Source organism: Prionailurus bengalensis, chromosome X (genome assembly GCF_016509475.1).
Source record: "Prionailurus bengalensis isolate Pbe53 chromosome X, Fcat_Pben_1.1_paternal_pri, whole genome shotgun sequence".
NCBI classification, from domain to species: domain Eukaryota; kingdom Metazoa; phylum Chordata; class Mammalia; order Carnivora; family Felidae; genus Prionailurus; species Prionailurus bengalensis.
The window spans coordinates 20,953,030-20,972,644 of record NC_057361.1 but is presented as its reverse complement, the minus strand read 5'-3'; the positions used below and the strand labels follow the sequence as shown (position 1 = coordinate 20,972,644).

The 19,615-nt window shown below is 38.6% G+C and overlaps 1 protein-coding gene and 1 non-coding gene across 2 annotated transcripts in view; both read right to left on the bottom strand.

Annotated features, from left to right (window-relative positions):
* Nucleotides 1-19,615, bottom strand: part of POLA1 (DNA polymerase alpha 1, catalytic subunit) — a 299,598-nt gene that overhangs the window by 237,875 nt on the left and 42,108 nt on the right. The window contains exons 19-26 of the mRNA XM_043570717.1: nucleotides 19,003-19,119; nucleotides 17,224-17,399; nucleotides 15,015-15,144; nucleotides 14,401-14,520; nucleotides 13,212-13,311; nucleotides 10,388-10,512; nucleotides 5,243-5,392; nucleotides 4,708-4,830 (exon numbers count right to left, since the gene is read on the bottom strand). Of these exons, the coding sequence (XP_043426652.1) occupies nucleotides 4,708-4,830; nucleotides 5,243-5,392; nucleotides 10,388-10,512; nucleotides 13,212-13,311; nucleotides 14,401-14,520; nucleotides 15,015-15,144; nucleotides 17,224-17,399; nucleotides 19,003-19,119 (1,041 nt within the window). The remainder of the gene's footprint in view (nucleotides 1-4,707; nucleotides 4,831-5,242; nucleotides 5,393-10,387; nucleotides 10,513-13,211; nucleotides 13,312-14,400; nucleotides 14,521-15,014; nucleotides 15,145-17,223; nucleotides 17,400-19,002; nucleotides 19,120-19,615) is intronic.
* LOC122478132 lies at nucleotides 11,204-11,333 on the bottom strand. Its single transcript, XR_006295882.1, has one exon.

The following is a 19,615-nucleotide window of genomic DNA, read 5'->3' as shown; positions in this document are numbered from 1 at the left end:
AAAAAACCCAAAAACCCAAGGAAGCAAAATTATGTATCAAAATCATTTCAACTCTCTTTGGATTAGCCGGATACTGTGACTGAGTCATGTAGTGTAGCCTCGTGGCCAGATGTATGAATTTAGCTATGTGATAGAAGAATTTACTTGCTATGATACATTCGATGGTTGTTCTTATCAATAAAAACTTGGAATTCAAAAAAACATCATTATTTTAAAATAGGTTAGACTCTTACAATCCTTTGGTCCATCGTTAGCCTTTAACAGTTTCAAAATTAATCAAAGTTGAAATGTGGACAGATTTGTGTCACTAAATGGCCTTCACTATTGTTCACAGAATAAAAACTCTTAATTGATTAATGATCTCAGGGTGTCTATCGCCATCTAGTGAACAGTCACTTCAATTACCACACCAGTCTCTTGACAACCGTTGTCTTGGCTGGTTTAAAATCTATGTCCACTCAGTGCTATCAACTTGCCCAGTATCTTTTTTTTATGTCTCTCTACACATACATTGAGAACAAATACAAATGTAGGTGATATTTATACTGATTCACTTTTGAGTGTCTATAAACTAAGTTTCCACATTACTTCTCTGAAAACACTGACTTCATTATTTTTAAATAACTTGCACGCTATGAGGTCCCTCATACAATTTTTTTAACCATTAACTAATTCCTCTACCACTGAGCAATTAAAGAGTTTAAGTGTGAAAGATCACACCTGGGAAAAGACAATATTGATGTCCATTTGACATAACTATTAGCATTTTTATTATAAACTTGTTTATAAAAGTACAATTAGTAATTACCCTGAGTACTCTAGCAGCCGTAACACATTTGATTACAGAAATTATTAGGTCACCAGAGCCAAACCTGCATGATTCCAACAAAACTAAGCACACACAAAATAGACCTAAAAACAAGAAGGGAGAGGGGCTTACAGTCTCCCCAGACTGTATATTAATCCATATTCAAATGCAAAATTTCCTAATCTTTTAGATGACATGCTACCAGGTTTCCTTATTCATTTCCACCTGAACCTTAATCTAATTTATCCTACAAGGACTTAAAAAGCAAACAACTTCTAAGATCTTGAAGTTATTGTACTGTTTTGTCCACTCCATCTCCTTACAAAAAAGACAAGTGTGATAAGTCATAAAGGTATTCCAAAATTTCAGCCAACTGACTCTCATTGTACACTTTACCTCTCCTACCTCTTTAATAATCAAGAAACGTTTGGGGCACCTGGGTGGCTCAGTCGGTTAAGTGTCCGACTTCGGCTCAGGTCATGATCTCACGGTCCGTGAGTTCGAGCCCCGTGTCGGGCTCTGTGCTGACAGCTCAGAGCCTGGAGCTTGTTTCAGATTCTGTGTCTCCCTCTCTCTCTGACCCTCCCCCGTTCATGCTCTTTCTCTGTCTCAAAAATAAATAAAACATTAAAAAAAAATCAAGAAACGTTTGAAATCACAAAGGCCTAATAGTATATATACAAAATGCTAGTAAACCCAAGAATGATTACCACAGAGAATATTTCCATCCACCAGTGCTAATAATTATCACCAATACTTTAACAATCAGTTTTATTTTAGTAAATAATTTCTGTAGGTGGCTTTGAATCTTCTTCTAGAATAAGATTTCCAGGGAGCAACCATGTAATTATTATTTCTCATTAACCTCCCATTACTTTCAAGGCCGACTTTCCGTAGTTGTTATATTTTTTTATTTGTGGGAAGGAGCAAAGGGGAAAGAGACAAGGGTAAAGTAGAAACCAAGTATTTAAATCACATACAATTATTTCTAGATGTGTCTGAAACGTTTTGTTTCTTAGTGGAGAGAGCAGAGGTTTTTTTAATAGTTTATAAAGATTTGTTACTGCTGTATTTTATACAACAGCAAAATTAAAAATGAGTTTAAATACCCTATTAAAGATCAAGCTAAACAAAAATATTGCCCTTAAAGTACAATGGATTAGGGGAGTGGGGGAGATCACTGGACAAATTTGGGGCTTATCATTATCAACAGTGCCCTTTTAAGCTTGTGGATTTCTGAGCCAATGCAGAAAATGTAACAACAGGGATTTCCCAACAGCAAGAGGCACTCTCCAAGGGAGTAAATTGTCAACTATTGCCTCTCGTGAGAAACTTAAGAGTAACCTTGATCCAATCTCAATAGTCAACCCATGTATTATCACCCAGTTGGGGCAAAGTGAGTGCATTTCCTAATACAAAAATAAGATGGTATTCTATCAGAAGCCACTGGATATATACACAGAAATAAAATTTAAATAATATTAAAGTAAACTTAGCCTAAGAAACTGAAAACATCCTTCCCTCACTTCAACTAGCTCCTGAAATGCCTGTATCTTCCCGTGTAAAAAAGGCCTGTGTCTTGAGATGAGTAGCAAAAAAGATGTCCTTTGAGGAGTAAGAGAATATAAACAGAAGCACAGTCATGAAAGACACCATGAGATGGGGTAGATAATACTACTGTAGTAAAAGCCTTATAATCAGGAAAATATGGATCCCAATTCAAAAGAATCACTTGTTACGCTTCGCCTCTGAGTCTTAGCTTCCTCATCTGCAAAATGGGAATGTTATTAGCCATACCAATGGATTCTTGTGGGGTTTTAGAGAAATAATTCATCTGGAAGCTTCTCATATATTGCTGGTGTTTAATACATGTTTTGCCCTTCCTCACTGTGCCCTGAGCCAAGTCTGAACAAGAGGTGCCGGAGCACCTCTGAACATCCTGTTTGTTTCATGCCAGCAAGATCTCCGCTGACTAATACAGGAGCCACTACTCACATGTGGATAATTAAATTTATTTTAATTATAATTAAATAAAACTCAAAATCCAGCTCCTCAGCAAGTCGACGCTAGCCTGATCTCAAATGCTCACTAGCCACGTGGACTAGTGGCCTATTGTATTATAAACTGCAGATGGAGAAAAATTTTCATCATCTCAAGATTTACCGGACAGTGCTGGTCTAGACTCTAAAGCAGGGATCAGGAAATCTGTTTTCTGAAAAGGGCCAGATGGCAAATATTTTAAGTTTTGCAGACCATGCGAGTCTCCACCGTGACTACTCAATTCTGCTACTGTAATGCAAAAAACAGCCACAAACAAAACATAAACAAATAACCGTGGCTGTGTTCCAATAAAACTTTACTTACAAAAATAGATGGCAGGCTGAATTTAGCCCATGGGCCATAGTTTTGCCATCCCTGAGCATTCCACTCATAATCACGAACTACCTCCTTAAGATTGAGTAGTCTCAAATCCACTGGCAGGAATAAATAGCTAACGGGAGTGAAAGGGAATTTAATATTTAACGTAACTATTCCTTTTTACAAATTAAGAAAAACCCACACAGGTGGGGCTAAAGCAAGTGAAGCTTATATTGTCACAAAGTGACAGTATCTCAAATCGGTTTCATATCTGGCTCATCTTTCTAAAGCCAATAACTCTCAATCCCTAACTCCACTCCTCATCTATTCCTGGAATTGTGGACTTCTATATCCAACTGCCTACTTAACATGCCTAGAGATCTATTACAAATCTCAAAACCAAAAGAGTACTCTTAATCCCTCTCTCCCAGATTTCTCTTTTATACGTACATACGTATATATATGTACATATATACATACTTATTTAAATTTTAGTTAACATACAGTGCAATATTGGTTTGCAGAGTAGAATTCAGTGATTCATCAGGGGCACCTGTGTGACTCAGTCAGTTGGGCGACCGACTTCAGCTTAGGTCATGAACCCACGGCCTTGTGGGTTCAGGCCCCGCGTCGGGCTCTGGGCTGACAGCTCAGAGCCTGGAGCCTGCTTCGGATTCTGTGTCTCCCTCTCTCTCTCTGCCCTACCCCACTCATGCTCTGTCTCCCTCTGTCTCAGAAATAAACATTAAAAAAAAAGAATTCAGTGATTCATCACTTACCTACAACATCCAGGGCTCATCACAACAAGTGTCCTCCTTAATGCCCATCACCCATCTAGCCCATCTCCCACCCTCCGTGTTCGCTACTGTTAAGACTTTCTTGGGGTTTGTTTCCCTCGTGCAGATTTCTCCATCCTAGTAAATGGCTCCATAAGCGAACCAGCTATAGGGCTGACATGGAGGCATTCTCCTTCATCTCTTCCTTTCCCCTGTACTCCAACCTAATACACAGGCAAACTTGCTTCCTGATGTCACTTTGCTCTCACTCCTGTTACCTCCTAAAGAAGCCTTCCCTGACCAATTTAAACCAGCCATCTTAACATCAAACTAGCCCATCACCCTGTTTTAATTACCAGCACATTTAGTTCTACCACATCCTCTTATTTTTTATGTTTGTTTATTCATGTATTTACAAGTCTATTTTCCCAAACTACCCTCTCCCCATCCCAAGGCCCCACCTCATGCCACTTTATACCTCTGCTCTAGACAGAATGTGACCTGCATGATGCAGGGGAACCTTTTATGTCTTGCTCAACACTCGACCCCCTTCACAATGTCTGGTACAGAGCAGACGCTCAATAAATACTCTGTCAATGGATGAATGAACGGATCCGTACTTACAAATCTATCTGTCTTGAATTTGTCCCAAGAAAGGGGCATTTGAAGCTGTGTAACTAGGTAACAAACTTGGCTCTCCCATGCTGTAACACGTATAGTTAAAAACACTCTCATCTTTAGAGCTATGAATGTGACACCATTTACCTCCCTTCCTTTGTAGGTCACCAAAGCAGCCAGTGGTTTGGCGTAAAATCTGCTGTAGGAAAATCCCAGGCAGCCATACATACTATTCGCTGTGAGCTTCAAAGCCTTCTGTCGAATGTCATACTGTAGGCACACAAGGACAAAAGACAAACAATATTTGCAGATGCTTAATAATTACATTAGATCTCTTTCTAGACCACCAATGACAAGGAGTAACCCTCCATGTCCAGGAAAAAAAAGAACTCTTAACACACTCAGCCCATCCTCCCAGATACATGATTCCCTGACCTTCTGGAAGCAAGCAAACACAGACTCCAAAGCTCCCAGAAGTGAGAAGGGTTTGGTCCAGATAGGGCTTTGCAGATAGAGGTGTCTTCCATTCTGAGGTATTCTAGTGTTTGTGAATGTGTTTCCTGCCCACAAACTTAAAATAAGCCCATGAGTTGCCCACAGCATCATCTATAAAACACTACTAGATAATCAAATTCTAAAAGCGGAGACTGTCACTCAGATGTCTTTCAGTGAAAAGATATACCTGAAGAACCAGGTCTGGATTTAAATCTTGCTGTTTCATTAGTTGTTTGACTTGCTTTCTCCTCTCTACCAGCTTCCGGATCTCTCTGGGCAAAATGCCCATTTCTAAGTTTGGGTCTGGCAGCTCAGGGATCTGTTCTTGTTCTCCATCCTGAGGAACATACAACAGAAATTTCAGACAAATCAAGCTTTCATAAAACAATTTTCAAAAATAATATTTTGTGGGCACTTTATGCAATGATCACATCTTGAAAAGCTACTTTCTTGCCTAACTATAGGTCAACAGCATATGGGTGGCAAAGAAAAAGCTGAGAACAAGTCCACACCGCCCTCTTCTCCCACTTCTAACAGCCTCGTTCCCAGTATCTCCCCTCTCTCATTATTGACAAACGCAGATATCATTTAAAGGGATCAATTTCTATATATATTCCTCTCCTCTCTTCAAAAAGATTGGGGAGCAACATGTTTGGGGAAATTGTTTTGAAAAGAAACACTGAGACCTCTAGGATTTACTGAAAAAAAAAAAAAAAACTGCAGCACAACTCCTGTTTTAAGTCATACACACTCCCAAACAAAATGCCATTAACACTTTTACAACTACAGAGAATCGTGGCAATTACTGTGAATATTTTCCACTAAAAACTAGAACCCCAAATACTAAATCAGCAAATTTCCTTCAGGAATTTGGAGCACATATTTAAATAGGCCGTGAAATTTCTAAAAATTAATATATACATGTTCCTTAGCATTTATGTAGGACCTTTTATCTGTAAATTGCTCTGCAATTGGTAAAAGAATAGCAACATTTTAGAATAGTAACCAGCAGTTTTCTTATATGAAAATTTACAGCAGCAAAAAGCAGGAAAAGCATTAGACCATTTTTCTGACGCCTCCATTAATTCTATTAACAGGCTGAAAAGAAAAGCCAGGCACACTTGCCCTTTCAAAGGTTCACAATTAAAAATAAACCTCTTGGCTTCAAGTATGGCAAGTCAATGCCATTTGATAACCCAGCCTTTACTAGGTATCTGATTTTATAAAGATCAATATTTTCAAATGAACAATCTTATAATAAACAGGGACCTATTGTTTTTGAAAACAGCAGACGATGACAGCAAACCTATTAAAGAGATCTTGGTACACATTCCCATTTATTTACAGCAACTAGAGAGGTCAAATAAAAACTTAACTGAAAGGATCTGGCCCAGCTCAACCAACACTAGCTGTGTGGCACTAGCTATTTTGAGGATCAAATACTGCACAAAACAATGATATAGAACCTATAAACTGCTACGTGTAGAGTATTTCTTAGATGACCTTTAAGGTCCCTTCCAACTCTGAAATGATTCCATTATATACCTGAAACCCTAACTGGAAAGCTCAAATAAACAAAACAGTGGAGGGGAATGAAGGAGGTCGGATCACAACAATTATCACAAGGCTCACATACTATAGCAGGACAGAGCCCAACGAACATTATTAGTCAAGTACAGTCACCACCCTTTGGAGATGTCTACCCAAATTCCTTCTCTGTAAGATTATCCTCTAGTCCCACAGAAAGGCCCATCCTTAGCAGCCATGTTTGTACTCTGTGAACTCACTCCTGTGGTCACAGCATATGGTACCAGGCATGCTCACCCACTTAAGCAAGCCTTTAAGATTCTCTCTTCTGGGAAGACAGAAGTGGGGCTAAAAAACAGTTCCAAAGCATGTGGTTGGAACTAAAAGACATGTGAAATCTGGAGTGGGAGAGTAAATACACATCTTCTGCCACAGGTACAAAGAATCAGAGAAAAACAATATATAGAGATAATATTTTACTTTATTACTTTACATCTTTTACTGTTAGACAGCCACATCTAATCAAATTCCCTACTGAGAGTCAGTTATATAAGCTTTACATATGAAGAACCACACATTAAGTTATTAAGCCCTACGTAAAACTGTTGACTAATCACTAGATTAAAATCAATGTGAAATAATTCAAAAGATTCTTTCAAAAAGATTCACCGTGTAGTGCAAGGAATCATTAAGAAAGGCTTACATGGCCAAAATTTAAAAGAATAAAAATACCAAGTGTTGGAGATGATGTGGAACAACTCACATTCATGGCTAGTGGGAATGTGTAACACAGTATAACTACTTAGGAAAATAATTCGGCAGTTTCTTTTCAGGTTAAACACACACTTCCCATACAAACCAGCCAATTCCCTCCTTAGGTATCTACCCCCCAAAACGAAAGCACATGTCCAGAAAAAGATGTGAATGTTCATAGCAGGCTTATTAATAATAGCTACACACTGAAAACCCAAATGCTTATTTCAGGAAACTAGATAAATAAAGTGTGGAATACTTCTCAGTAACACAAAGGAAAGAACTACTGATAATGCAACAACATGCATGAACCTCAAAAACATTATGTTGAGCAAAAAAGCCAGATACCAAAGAGTACATAATGTACCGCTCCACTTATATGAAGTTCCAGAATAAGCAAAACTAAGTGATGGTGACAGCAGAAGTCAGATCAATGGTCAATTGATGGTGAAGGGGCCTAACAACAAAGGCATGAATGATATACCAAAACTAATGGGATGAAACTAACGCAGTACTTGCCGGAAAATTCATAGCTGTAAGTATCTTTATTAGCAGAAAAGATTTCAAATCCATAACCTAACCTTCCACCTTAAGAAATTAGAAAAATAAGGGCAAACTAAACCAACAAAAGCACAAAAAAAGGAAGAAAGATTATAATGGAAATACAGGAGATAGAGAAAATTACCAAAACCAAAGTTCTTTCTTTGTAAAGATCAGCGAAACTGACATACTTTTAGCTATATTGACAAAAAAAATGACTCACATAACTAAAATCAGGAATAAAAGAGGGATATTACTAATGACCTTAAAGAAACAACGATTAGAAGGGAATACCATGAACACTTTTATGACAACAAATTAGATAAACCTACATGAAATAGACAAGTTCCTAGAAAGACCAAAATGAACTCAAGGAGGAATAGAAAGTCTGAATAGACATAAAACGAAGATTGAATTGGAAATCAAAAAAAAGAGAGAGAAAGAAAGAAATCTTAAGACTTGATAATTTAACTGGTGAACTCTACCAAATATTTAAAGCAGAATTAACATGAATCCTTCACAAATTCTCCAAAAAAAAAAAAACCAAAACAGAAGAGGAGGAAACACCTCCCAACTCATTCTATGAGGCTATTATTATCCTAATACCATACCAAAACAAGACAAAAACAAGAAAAGACAAATATATACCAAAAGCCCTTATGAATACAAACAAAAAGCTTTTCAACAAAATACTAGCAAACTGAAAGCAGAAATATATAAAAAGGATTATACACCAAGACCAAGTGGAATTTATCCCAGGAACACAGAACAACACATGAAAATCAATGTCATATGCCATATTAAAAGAATAAAGGACAGGGGCGCCTGAGTGGCTCAGTCAGCTGAGCATCCAACTTTAGCTCAGATCATGAGCTCGCTGTTCCGGAGTTCAGCCCTGCACTAGGCTCAATGCTGTCAGCACAGAGCCTGCTTGGGATCCTCTGTCCCCCTCTCTTTCTGCCCTTCCCGCGCGCGCACACACACACACACATACACACACACACACTCTCTCTCTTTCTCTTGAAAATGCATAAACATCTAAAAAAGGAAAACAAAACATAAAGAGAATAAAGGACAAAAAGCACATGATCATCTCAATAAAGAAAAAGTAGTTGACAAAATCCAATACCCATTCACGATAAAAACACGCAACAAACTAGGAACAGAAGGGAATTTCCTCAACCTGATAAACGCCATCTATGGAAAACCCCAGTTAACATCATACTTAATGGTGAAATAAAGGCTGGATACTTCCCCCCTAAGACCAGGAACAAGAAAAAGGTGTCTGCTCTTGCCAATTCTATTCGGTATTGTACTGGAGGTTCTAGCCAGAGCCATTAAGCAAAAAAAGAAGAAGGAATATAAGGCAGCCAGATTATAAAGAAAGAATTAACACTACTTTTGCAGATAACATACAATATGTAGACAACCCTAACAAATCCACAAAACTATTAGAGCCGATAAATGACTTCAGCAAAGTTGCAGGATACAAGATCAGTTCACAAAAATCAGTTATATTTCAATACACTAGCAATGCACAATCCAAAAATAAAATAAACAATTTCACTTACAATAGCATCAAGAATGAAATATTTAGGAATAAATTTAATAAAAGAGTTGTACAGTGAAAACTAGAAAACATCACTGAAAGGAATTAAAGACCTAATTAAATGGAAAGACCCAATTTTCATGGATTGGAAGGCTTAACATTAAGATGGCAATACTTCCCAAATCAATCTAAAGATCCAGTACAATCCCTATCAAAAGCAGAGCAGGCATTGTTGCATAAACTGACAAGATGATTCTAAAATAAATGTGTGATTTATATATATGTGTGTGTGTATATATATATATACATAAATATATACGTACCATATATCACAGATATGTCATATATCAAATATATCCTACATATCATATATATCATAAAAATGTGATACAGATCCATACAATGGAATAGTATTCAGCAATAAACAGGAATGAAGTACTAATACATGCTATAGTGCAGATGAATCTTGACAACAGTATGCTAAGTGAAATAAGCCCGACATAAAAGGTCACATATGATTCCATCTATGTGAAATGTCCAAAGTACATAAACCTATGGAGGCAGAAAGATTACTAGTTGTCAAGGTCTGGAAGGAAAGGAGGGAGTGAGGGAGGGTACAGCTAAAAGGTAGGGGGGTTCCTTGGGGAGTAACGAAAATGCCCTAAAATTGACTGTGGCAAAGGTTGCAAACTCAGTGACTACACTAAAAGCCATTAAATTGTACACTTGAAATGGATGAAATGCATGGTATATGGATTACATCTCAATAAAGTTGTTAAATAAAAATGATACAGAACGAGTGAAAATTTCCATCTACTCAACCTTCCCCCTGTTTTGACCACTAAGAAAAGACAAATTGTATCCTTAAGAGGAAAAACGAGAATGCTAACCCCTTTGGTTCTCTTCCTTCTTTAAACAGTGTTTTTAATCTCAATTTAAAAAGCCCCCAAATTGAATACCAACCTCTGTAGCTTTATGTGCCTCTGAAGCAACTCTTTGCACTGTTGTAAAACAAATATTGAATTCCTGAATGATGGAAGGATACAAACTGTTGAAGTCCAGGAGCAAAATAAACTTATCATATAAACCTGCAATAAAAAAGTCATGTTACAAAAAGCCTTTAAGAAAAAAGGAGGTGGGGGAAGGGGGGTTACAAAAAGCAGATGTGTCAAAACATAACATTAGAAGAACTACAGAATGTAGTATGTATATTAAATACAATATAACATTGAAAGCTGTGAGTTACACCAATAGAAAAAAGTACTCAACTATCACTCCATAAAAACAACTTGTATTAGAGTGAAAACTCAGGTCACCAAAGAGGAAAAAAGAGATCCTGTCTTACCTTGAAACCAGCTACAATGAACCTTTCCACAGCAGCCCCAAAGTACACCATTATGATGGGCAAACACCTTCTCATATCAGTTACTTCAGATAGGTGTCATATCCATTTCAAAAAAATGTTGTAAAATTCTCCTTCAAGTAAGCATTCCCTCCCACCTACCCTACCACCTCTGCCCCCAAAATATTTAGTGATCCATGTATATATATATATATATATGTGTGTGTGTGTGTGTGTATACACATATATATATGTGTACACATATATATGTAATACACATATGTGTATAACATATATATATACATATACACATATATACATAACTACTCACTGGTGTGTGTGTGTGTATATATACATATTTTACCATCATAAGAATAAAATGGGAAGCCCACTCACCTGTACACAAATGGTGTTAAAATCAGACAAGAGACGTATATAAATGTCAGCAGTGGAACGATCCACCCTTTTCACTTGCAAAGGGTGAACAGAAAGCTACTATATTTCTCTAGGACATTTACAAAGAGTTATCTTCACCTTAAGAAGAAACTGAATCAAAATAAATGTCCAGTATTAAAAAAATAAAACCAACAGCAAACATATTGATAGCATACTCTGTCAAGCACTATACCAAACAATCATTTTATGGGTAACGTACAGCGAGGAGGGCACTTACTGGGATGAGCACTGGGTGTTGTATATAAGTGATGAATCACAGGAATCTACTCCTGAAGCCAAGAGCACACTGTATACACTGTATGTTAGCTAACTTGACAATAAATTATATGCAAAAAATAAATAATCATTTTTTCCTTAAATCCCTGTGTGGGAGATTTTTTTTTTTTTTGAATTCTAGTGTAGTCAAGGGATGCCTGGGTGGCTCAGTCAGTTAAGGGTCTGACTTCAGCTCAGGTCACGATCTCGTAGTTTGTGGGTTCAGGCCACACATCGGGCTCCATGCGGACAGCTCAGACCCTGGAGCCTGCTTCACATTCTGTCTCCTCTCTCTCTGCCCCTCCCCCACTCACGCTCTGGCTCTTTCTCAAAAAATAAACATAAAAAAAAATTTAATTCTAATGTAGTCAAAAATAAAATTCTGGGAGCACCTGGGTGGCTCAGTCAGTTGAGCAGCAGACTTCAGCCCAGGTCATGACCTCACAGTTTGTGAGTTTCAGCCCCACATTCAACGCTGCTGACAGCGCAGAGCCCACTTCAGATCTTCCGTCCCTCTCTCTCTGCCCTTCCCCGCTTGCGTTCTCTCTCTCAAAAATAAACAAACATTTAAAAAATTCTGGTGTAGTTAACATACAGTGTTGTATTAATTTCAAGGGTCTATATTTCTGTCTCCATTTTACAGAAGAGGAAAACAAGGCTTACAGAGGTTCAAGAGGGAGCCCAAGATCACACAGACAGAATTTAAGCCTAGATCTATCTAACACCAAAGGACTACAGATCTTTTTCAATACAACTAATAAAAATCACTTTTTTAAAAAAGCTTATTTGAGAGAGAGAGGGAGAGAGAGCAAGCACGCACAAGCAGGGGAAGGGCAAAGAGGGAATGAGAGAGAATCCCAAGTAGCCTAACGACGCAGGGCTAGAACCCACAAACCGTGAGGTCATGACCCAAGCCGAAATCAACACTTGGAAGCTTAACTGACACAGCCACCCAGGTGCCCCAATAATAAAATCACTTTTGTCAAAAATGTCTCCTACTCAGAGTTCAAGTTACTTGATAAAATTCACATTATTCCCATACAACGATGTAAATACACTTAACGCTACTTAACTGTACACTTAAAAATAGTTGAGGGTTAAAAAAAAGATCCTGTCTAGCTCTGCATACCACCAAACATCTTCTTTGCCATTAATGACAATAAGAACTGGTTACTCTGCTGTTAAAGTTCAATGTGGTGGTTACTGTCCATACTCCCTTTAACTTTGCCGTCCAGCCTAATGGGTCCTGGCAGCTCAGGCAGAGGCAGAGCCAGCCCTCCAGAGCAGATGGGACAAGCCACAGGTGCTCCCACCAGAAGGCAAAGGGCTCTATACTGGACTAGGGGCTAGCAAACTCTGTGCAGACCCAACTGAGCCTACCCCTTCTTTGTGTACCACTCACGAGCCAATAATAGTGTTTACATCCTTAAACGGTCAAAAAAAATTTTTTAAAACAGACTATCTCATGATATGCAAACATTACACAAAATTTAAACTTCAGTGTCCATAAACAAAGCTTTCTTGGAACGCAGCAAATAAAAAATATTCATGTTAATTCAGGTCAGGTGACCGGCAAACGAGATTTTCCAAAAGAACCTAAAACAAAATAAAGTCATTACAAGACCTATTTGCTAACCTAGAAAATACAATTCAGCTCTTCTAGCTTCTCAAGCCCAGGTCTGTATTAAAAATTCCTTAACACCAGGGGCAAAGCAACCTGCCGCACAGCCTTACCAGCTTTAGGGTCCAGTACCAAGCCTCCGGCATAAGCTGCTTTCTTACGTCCTTTCTTGTATTTATTGGCATCTCCATCGAGGTCTTCATCTTCATCTCCCTAATGTCAAATGGAATGACAACTTCAGCAGCCAGCAACTAATAAACTAATTAAGAAGTTTTAGGATTCCCCCTTCTCCAACCGCAGTACACAGTTCTAACAAACAACCTCACTTTTAGCTACTGGTCCCACCTCTGTGGAACAACAGTTACTGTAACATGCTCACAAACCCAAAGGCCAAGCGTGGGAGTTGCCAAAACATTGTAGCCCTGAATTAATACATATGCAAATTTTACTTGAAAACGTTTCTGAATTCATAGAACCTTTTATTTTTAAATCAATGGATACTAAAAATACAACACTTCATATTCTGTAAAATCTAAGGTAGTAGAAGAGTCCGCTTAAATTCACCACTCTAACAATCATGATGCAGAAATATAAACTATGTCATACAGATATAGTCATTATTCTAATTTGGACATCTTAAAATGAGTGTGTCTGTAGACTGAAAATTCATTCCAGGTAGCTTATTAATAACCAATCAATATTCAATACCTCAACAGAAGTCAAACTCCTGTAAGTTAATATTCTTTATACCAATTTTGATGTGCACAAAGCAAATCCAGGAAGGTGAACCATCTTAACATTAAATTCCCCTTTTGAGTCAAATGGCTATCAATGCTAACAAAACAGTAGCTAAGTTTTAGTTTCAATGTCAAGGAGGCCACTTCAGAAAACTGACTGTGGTGACCTGATCCTGCTAGCACATAAAGCTGCAACAAAGCAACAAAAAATAAAGGCTCGTGCATTTAAGGAAATAAAAGGTTTAACTGGTGTCTAACTTTGGATACAGCTAGGGTGGCGCAATACCTTCCTTGTATGGTCATCCATAAAAGAGGCTTAATGCTATCCTCAAGGTAGTTCATATTTCACATAAAATTTTTATCTACACAGAAAAAAAGTAAAGAAGGAAATCACCACCGAAACACAAAGGAACAAATCTGACATGGTTTCGAGAGTATACAGAGGATTCATTATTTTGTAAGCACAAGTTATCACCGTTATAAAAGCCACCTAAGTAATAAAAGGGGAGAGGATTTAAAAAAAAAAAAAAAAAAAAAGCAAAACCCTATGCAATTGTGGACCCACCAGTTTTTGCTGAGGCTTTCTGAAAATCTGCTTGTCAGGCACAATATAGTTGTTTTCATAAAATGCATGAAGCAACAAGAACTCATTACGTTCGGCTCGTCCGCCCATCAGGGTCCTAGACTATGAAAGAGAATGTTTTAAATTTGAGCTCAAAACCCTAACAAATAACAAACAAAACCAACTTTGAGGTGGTAAATTTAATCATGGCACCTCTTCCACAATCATTCTTCCTAATAAGAGCTGCTTTAAAAATAAGAAGGTACAAAATTAATCCTAACGTTTTCTTTAAGCACTATAGTTAAAAAGAGACAAAGAAAGCTTAAAATACTGGCAACTTGGGCTATTTCTTTACTGCCAAATAGACCGTTCCGCAAATCAGACACATCCAGATGTTAGAGATGATCCTTATGTTCACCCAAATTTCAACATAGTCTGCACCTGGTTTTCCTCCCCTTCTCACAGCCAGTTCATTTTACAAAAGAAGCCCAGCTTTCAGAGTACAAGTTACTCATTTTATAAGCATGCATTTAGGCTCATTATCATATAACAACTACCCCAAGCAAACACTGAATCCAACAGGAAATGCTTTTTCCCCCTTTCTAAGTTAAATTTACCATAATGTTCCCGGCGATGTTAGTGATCTGCAATGCTAATGGAAGAACATTTAGCTCACACATGATCTGCAAAATGAACCTGGCATCTTTCCAGGTGTGTTCCAACAGGTACAACAGATGAGAAGATTCACTGTACAGAAAAGTAAGAATGAAACAGAATCAAGTAATTAAAGGAAACAATGACTATAATCAGGACTTCATAAAATATTACAAAAAAATTTGCTATGATTAACTTCAGAGCAATGGCACCTTGGCTTTGGAAACAATTTAAAATAAGGTTAGTATGAAACTACGAATTCATTCATGTCACTGATCCCAATGCCCTTCTCCAAAACACACACACAAAAAATCCCATAAAAACAAAGTAAAGTTATGCATTAACTACAACCTGGAAACTACCCAAATCGATATATTCAATCCATCTAGTAAGTAGGTATTACACGCCGACTATGTGCCAGGCAAATAGATTCTGGCTGTAACCAGAAGACAAAAATACCCATCCTCGTGGGGCTTAGGTCTTCAAGGGGGGAGACAGAGTATAAGTTAAAATACATATAAAAGGTATGTTATATAATGTTCAGTGTTAAGGGGAAAAGATTAAGAAGCAAAGGAAATATTAAGTGTCAGGAGCAGAGAATGTAATTTTATTTAGTTAGGGGACCAGGAAAGAGGTGACTTGGACTAAAGAACTGTTTGAAGAGGTAAGGGGGCAATCCTTGCGGACGGATGTCTGAGGAGAACGGCACATTCAAAAGGTCAGAAGGACAGAGTAAAAGGCAGAGACACACACTGTAAAGGACCTTGTAAGTCACAGTAAGAACTTTGGTTTTTACTCTAAATGAAAGAGAAAGTCACCGGAAGATTTTGAGCAGAGTGCAGTATCTGACTTAACTTTAGCAAGATACCCCTGGTTCCTGGGTTGAAAACAGACAGCAAAGGGTCAAGGGCAAAATCAAAGAGACCAAAGAAGAAGCTGACATAAGACTCATTAATTCAGGGAAAGGGGAGGGTAGCTTGGACCAGGATAGGTTCAGTGGAGGGGAAAAGAAGGGGTCAAATCTAGATCTATTTTGAAGACAGAGCTGACAGGACTTTGTGATGGCTCAAACATGGGATATCTATCAGAAAGAGGACCCATGGAAGCCTCAAAGGTTTTGGGCTGAAGATAACTTTGGAGGTTTCCAGTAGTACTGGAAAATTAAGAGGTGTCACCCTTAGGGAAAAACTCCAAGAGGAGCCTAGGGGAAAATATCAGGAGTTGAGCTTCTGAACAAGTTAGGGTGGAGGTTCATATTAGACATCAGGTAGAACAGGCAGGTGTATACAAGAGTCTGGAATTCAAGGGAGAGGCTGAAGGTGAAGATACCAAAGCAGGAGGTATCAGCACCCACATACTAGTGAAGTGCTGAGACTCCACGAGCTCACCCTAGAGGGAGTGTAGTCAGAAAGAGAAGCAGTCCAAGGACTTGGGAGGCATGGGAAGAAAACAATGAGAAGTGGCAAGAGGAGTAGAAGAAATCTTATTTAGGAAAGAAGCACAAAGGTTCAGTTGTACAAAATGAATGAGTTCAGAAGGTCTAATATACAGCAATGTGACTACAGTTAGCCATACCGCATTGTGTACTTGAAATTTGCTGAGAGGGTACATCTACAGTGTTGTAACCACACAAAAAAGAAAAGAAATAAACAGTAACCATGTGAGGTGACAGATATGTTAATCAGCTTGACTATGGTAATTATTTCCCAATGTATACATTTATAAAACATTGATTTGAACACATTAAATATATACAATTTCTATTTGTCAATTCTACTTCAATAAAGATGGACAAAAGAAATAACCAAGTAGCATCTCCACGTAACTTCATGATGTCTCAGTTTTTCTATTTCTAAAAGGTTTATACTAACCTCTGAATTAATGAATTAAGGGTGGAAACCTAAATATCACATCAATTTCCAAACCGCTCTTGGGAAACACCTAGATGAGATTAGGATGGGTGAGGGAGATGGAGGTAAACTGATAAACTGAGAATAATTCAAGAGGCAAAATAATTCAAATTATTAAAGTCACAGAGATGCTGGTACTGACACGGAGGCAGCTCCCCTCCAGAACACCACACTCTCCTGTCCCTCCAGCCTCACGGTGATGCTGGCCTCTTGCTATCGCTCATTTCAAGGCAGACAAATTCCGAAGCATCCAGGAGCATACCTGTACATATTTCGTACATTTTCCACTGGGATCACAACCCTTTCAGATTTCAGAATCTGTTGAACAAGTTCAGACAAATGGTAGCTTTTACAACGAATTAATTCCTTTGCCGAAATTTCCACATCACAGATCATTCGGCCACAGGTAGCATTTCTTTCACCAAGTCCACTCCTGCCCTACAGGGGAAGGACAAAAAGCAAATGCCATGGATGAGCAGACACTGGGAACATTCTATTTCAACCGACTTCGAAGCTAGTCCACAATTACAATGAGGAAACTCTCAATCTCCTATTCGCCCACTCCGTCAGCCGTCACTCAAGTATTTCTGAACGTTCACTATAGAGCTGACACTGTTCTAGGCACCAGGGAGATAGCACTGAGCCAAAGAGAAAAGATTCCTAGGACGCCTGGGTGGCTCAGTCAGTTGACGTCCGGCTCGCTGCTGTCAGTTGGGAGCCCACTTTGGATCCTCTGTCGCCCTCTCTCTCCAAGCCGACCCCGCTCAGGCTGTGTCTCTCAAAAATAAATAAAAACATTAAAAAAATGAAAGATTCCCGGAGAGCCTGGGTGGCTCAGTCGGTTGAGCGTCCGACTTCGGCTCAGGTCATGATCTCGCGGTCCGTGGGTTCGAGCCCCGCGTCGGGCTCTATACTGACAGCTCAGAGCCTGGAGCCTGTTTCAGATTCTGTGTCTCCCTCTCACTGACCCTCCCCCGTTCATGCTCTGTCTCTCTCTGTCTCAAAAAAAAAAAAAATTTTTTTTAAACGTTTAAAAAAAAATGAAAGATTCCTAATCTCATCTGAAATAGATGACAACAAATAAACATCAAAATCAAGAAGCTATATAGCTTTAGGAGGTAATAAGCATATGGAAAAGAGAAAAAGTAGAACACGTGAGGAATATGGCAATTTAGGGGGGCTGCATCTTAAATAGGGTAGCCGTGGGAGACCTCACAGAGACGATGCCCTACAAAGAAAACCATGAAGGGGTAAGGAAATAGTAAATCAAGGGCTGGGATGAAGGTTAATAACTCTATATCACCTTAAAGATATGAATAGGAACAGAAGCAACAGCACTGGCCCCAACTCCAATCTGCGTTAGCAGAATCCTCTGGAGAGCATTATAAAACATACAGATTCCTAAGTTCTCTGATGAAGCAACATGCCCATTTTTCCTTACGAGCTTTAAGTGAAACAAGATGTTAAGCACTATGAGGCTTGGGAAACGAAGGTGGCTTCATACAAAAACCACCAAAACAAGTAGGCAGAATGAAAAATACATAGACTTTAAAAGAGTCAAGACGGGCCTAGCTCAAAATCTCAGTTCTTTCCCACCCTAGCCCTATGATCTTGAACAAGTTCTGCTACCCCTGTGAGAAGCACAAACTGGAGTTGCTGTGACAGGCAACTAACGCAGAAGGCACTTAGCCCACAGCCTTCTCATACGTTCAACATCAGCTCCCTCCCACTCTTCCCTGCCCTCTCTGTACTGAATGAGAATACTCGCTGATCTCTGCTCTAAGGGCTACAGCTTTGGTAATGACGGAGTGGAGGTAACATGTATGTGCTGTCTCTAGATTCTAATAGCTGATTTTAAAAACTACCAGTGGCTTCTACCAATAAAATGCCACATTCAAAGGAAAAGATGTTCAGTGCCAAAGTTAAAATGTCCTATCACAAGACAACCAATTCTTAGTCAAAGAAGCCCAGTGTGTTCCCAGGTAGCTATTCCATGTAAAGAAGCCAAGTCAAGAAGTAAGATTTTGAAAATTATTATTACCCCTAGCTTTGGCATGTTAGATCGCTTCAGTCGACCTATCTTGGACCAGTGAGGAACTTTGCACACGTTAATTCTCTGCAGGAGCACTTCCAGTTCAAATCCATAAATATTATGACCCTAGTCAGAAAAAGAAGGCAGCCAATAACATTGTAACAAACGCAAATGAGAAGATTTATCTTCATACGCATAGAATTTCTTTGCCCTTTCTTTTTCTCGTCTCTAATTGAAGGCATCATGAGCTTACCTCCGATTGGGGTCCTTTCTTCTTCAGGAATTTATTCATCAGCAGCATTCATTAGCCTTGACATTAACAAAGCTAAGCAGATTGCTGGAATAAACTTTATTTCATCCTAATTGATGCAAGGTTCATATGATGTCTTTTAATTTGCAGCTCATGCCTCACAGTCTCAAAAGCAAATGCAAATTTTTATGTCCCACACTTTTTTTGTGATCAGTAAAAGCTGTGTTCAAATAATTCCATTTTAATTCCTTAAAAACAGAGAGCCTGCCTGTGTTGTGTGATAGTTCACACAGACTCTTCGAAAACTCAGGAACTGCAGCTACTTGCTTCTTGAAGAACTGAGTTCAAATACTACTGATTTAGACTCTTAAT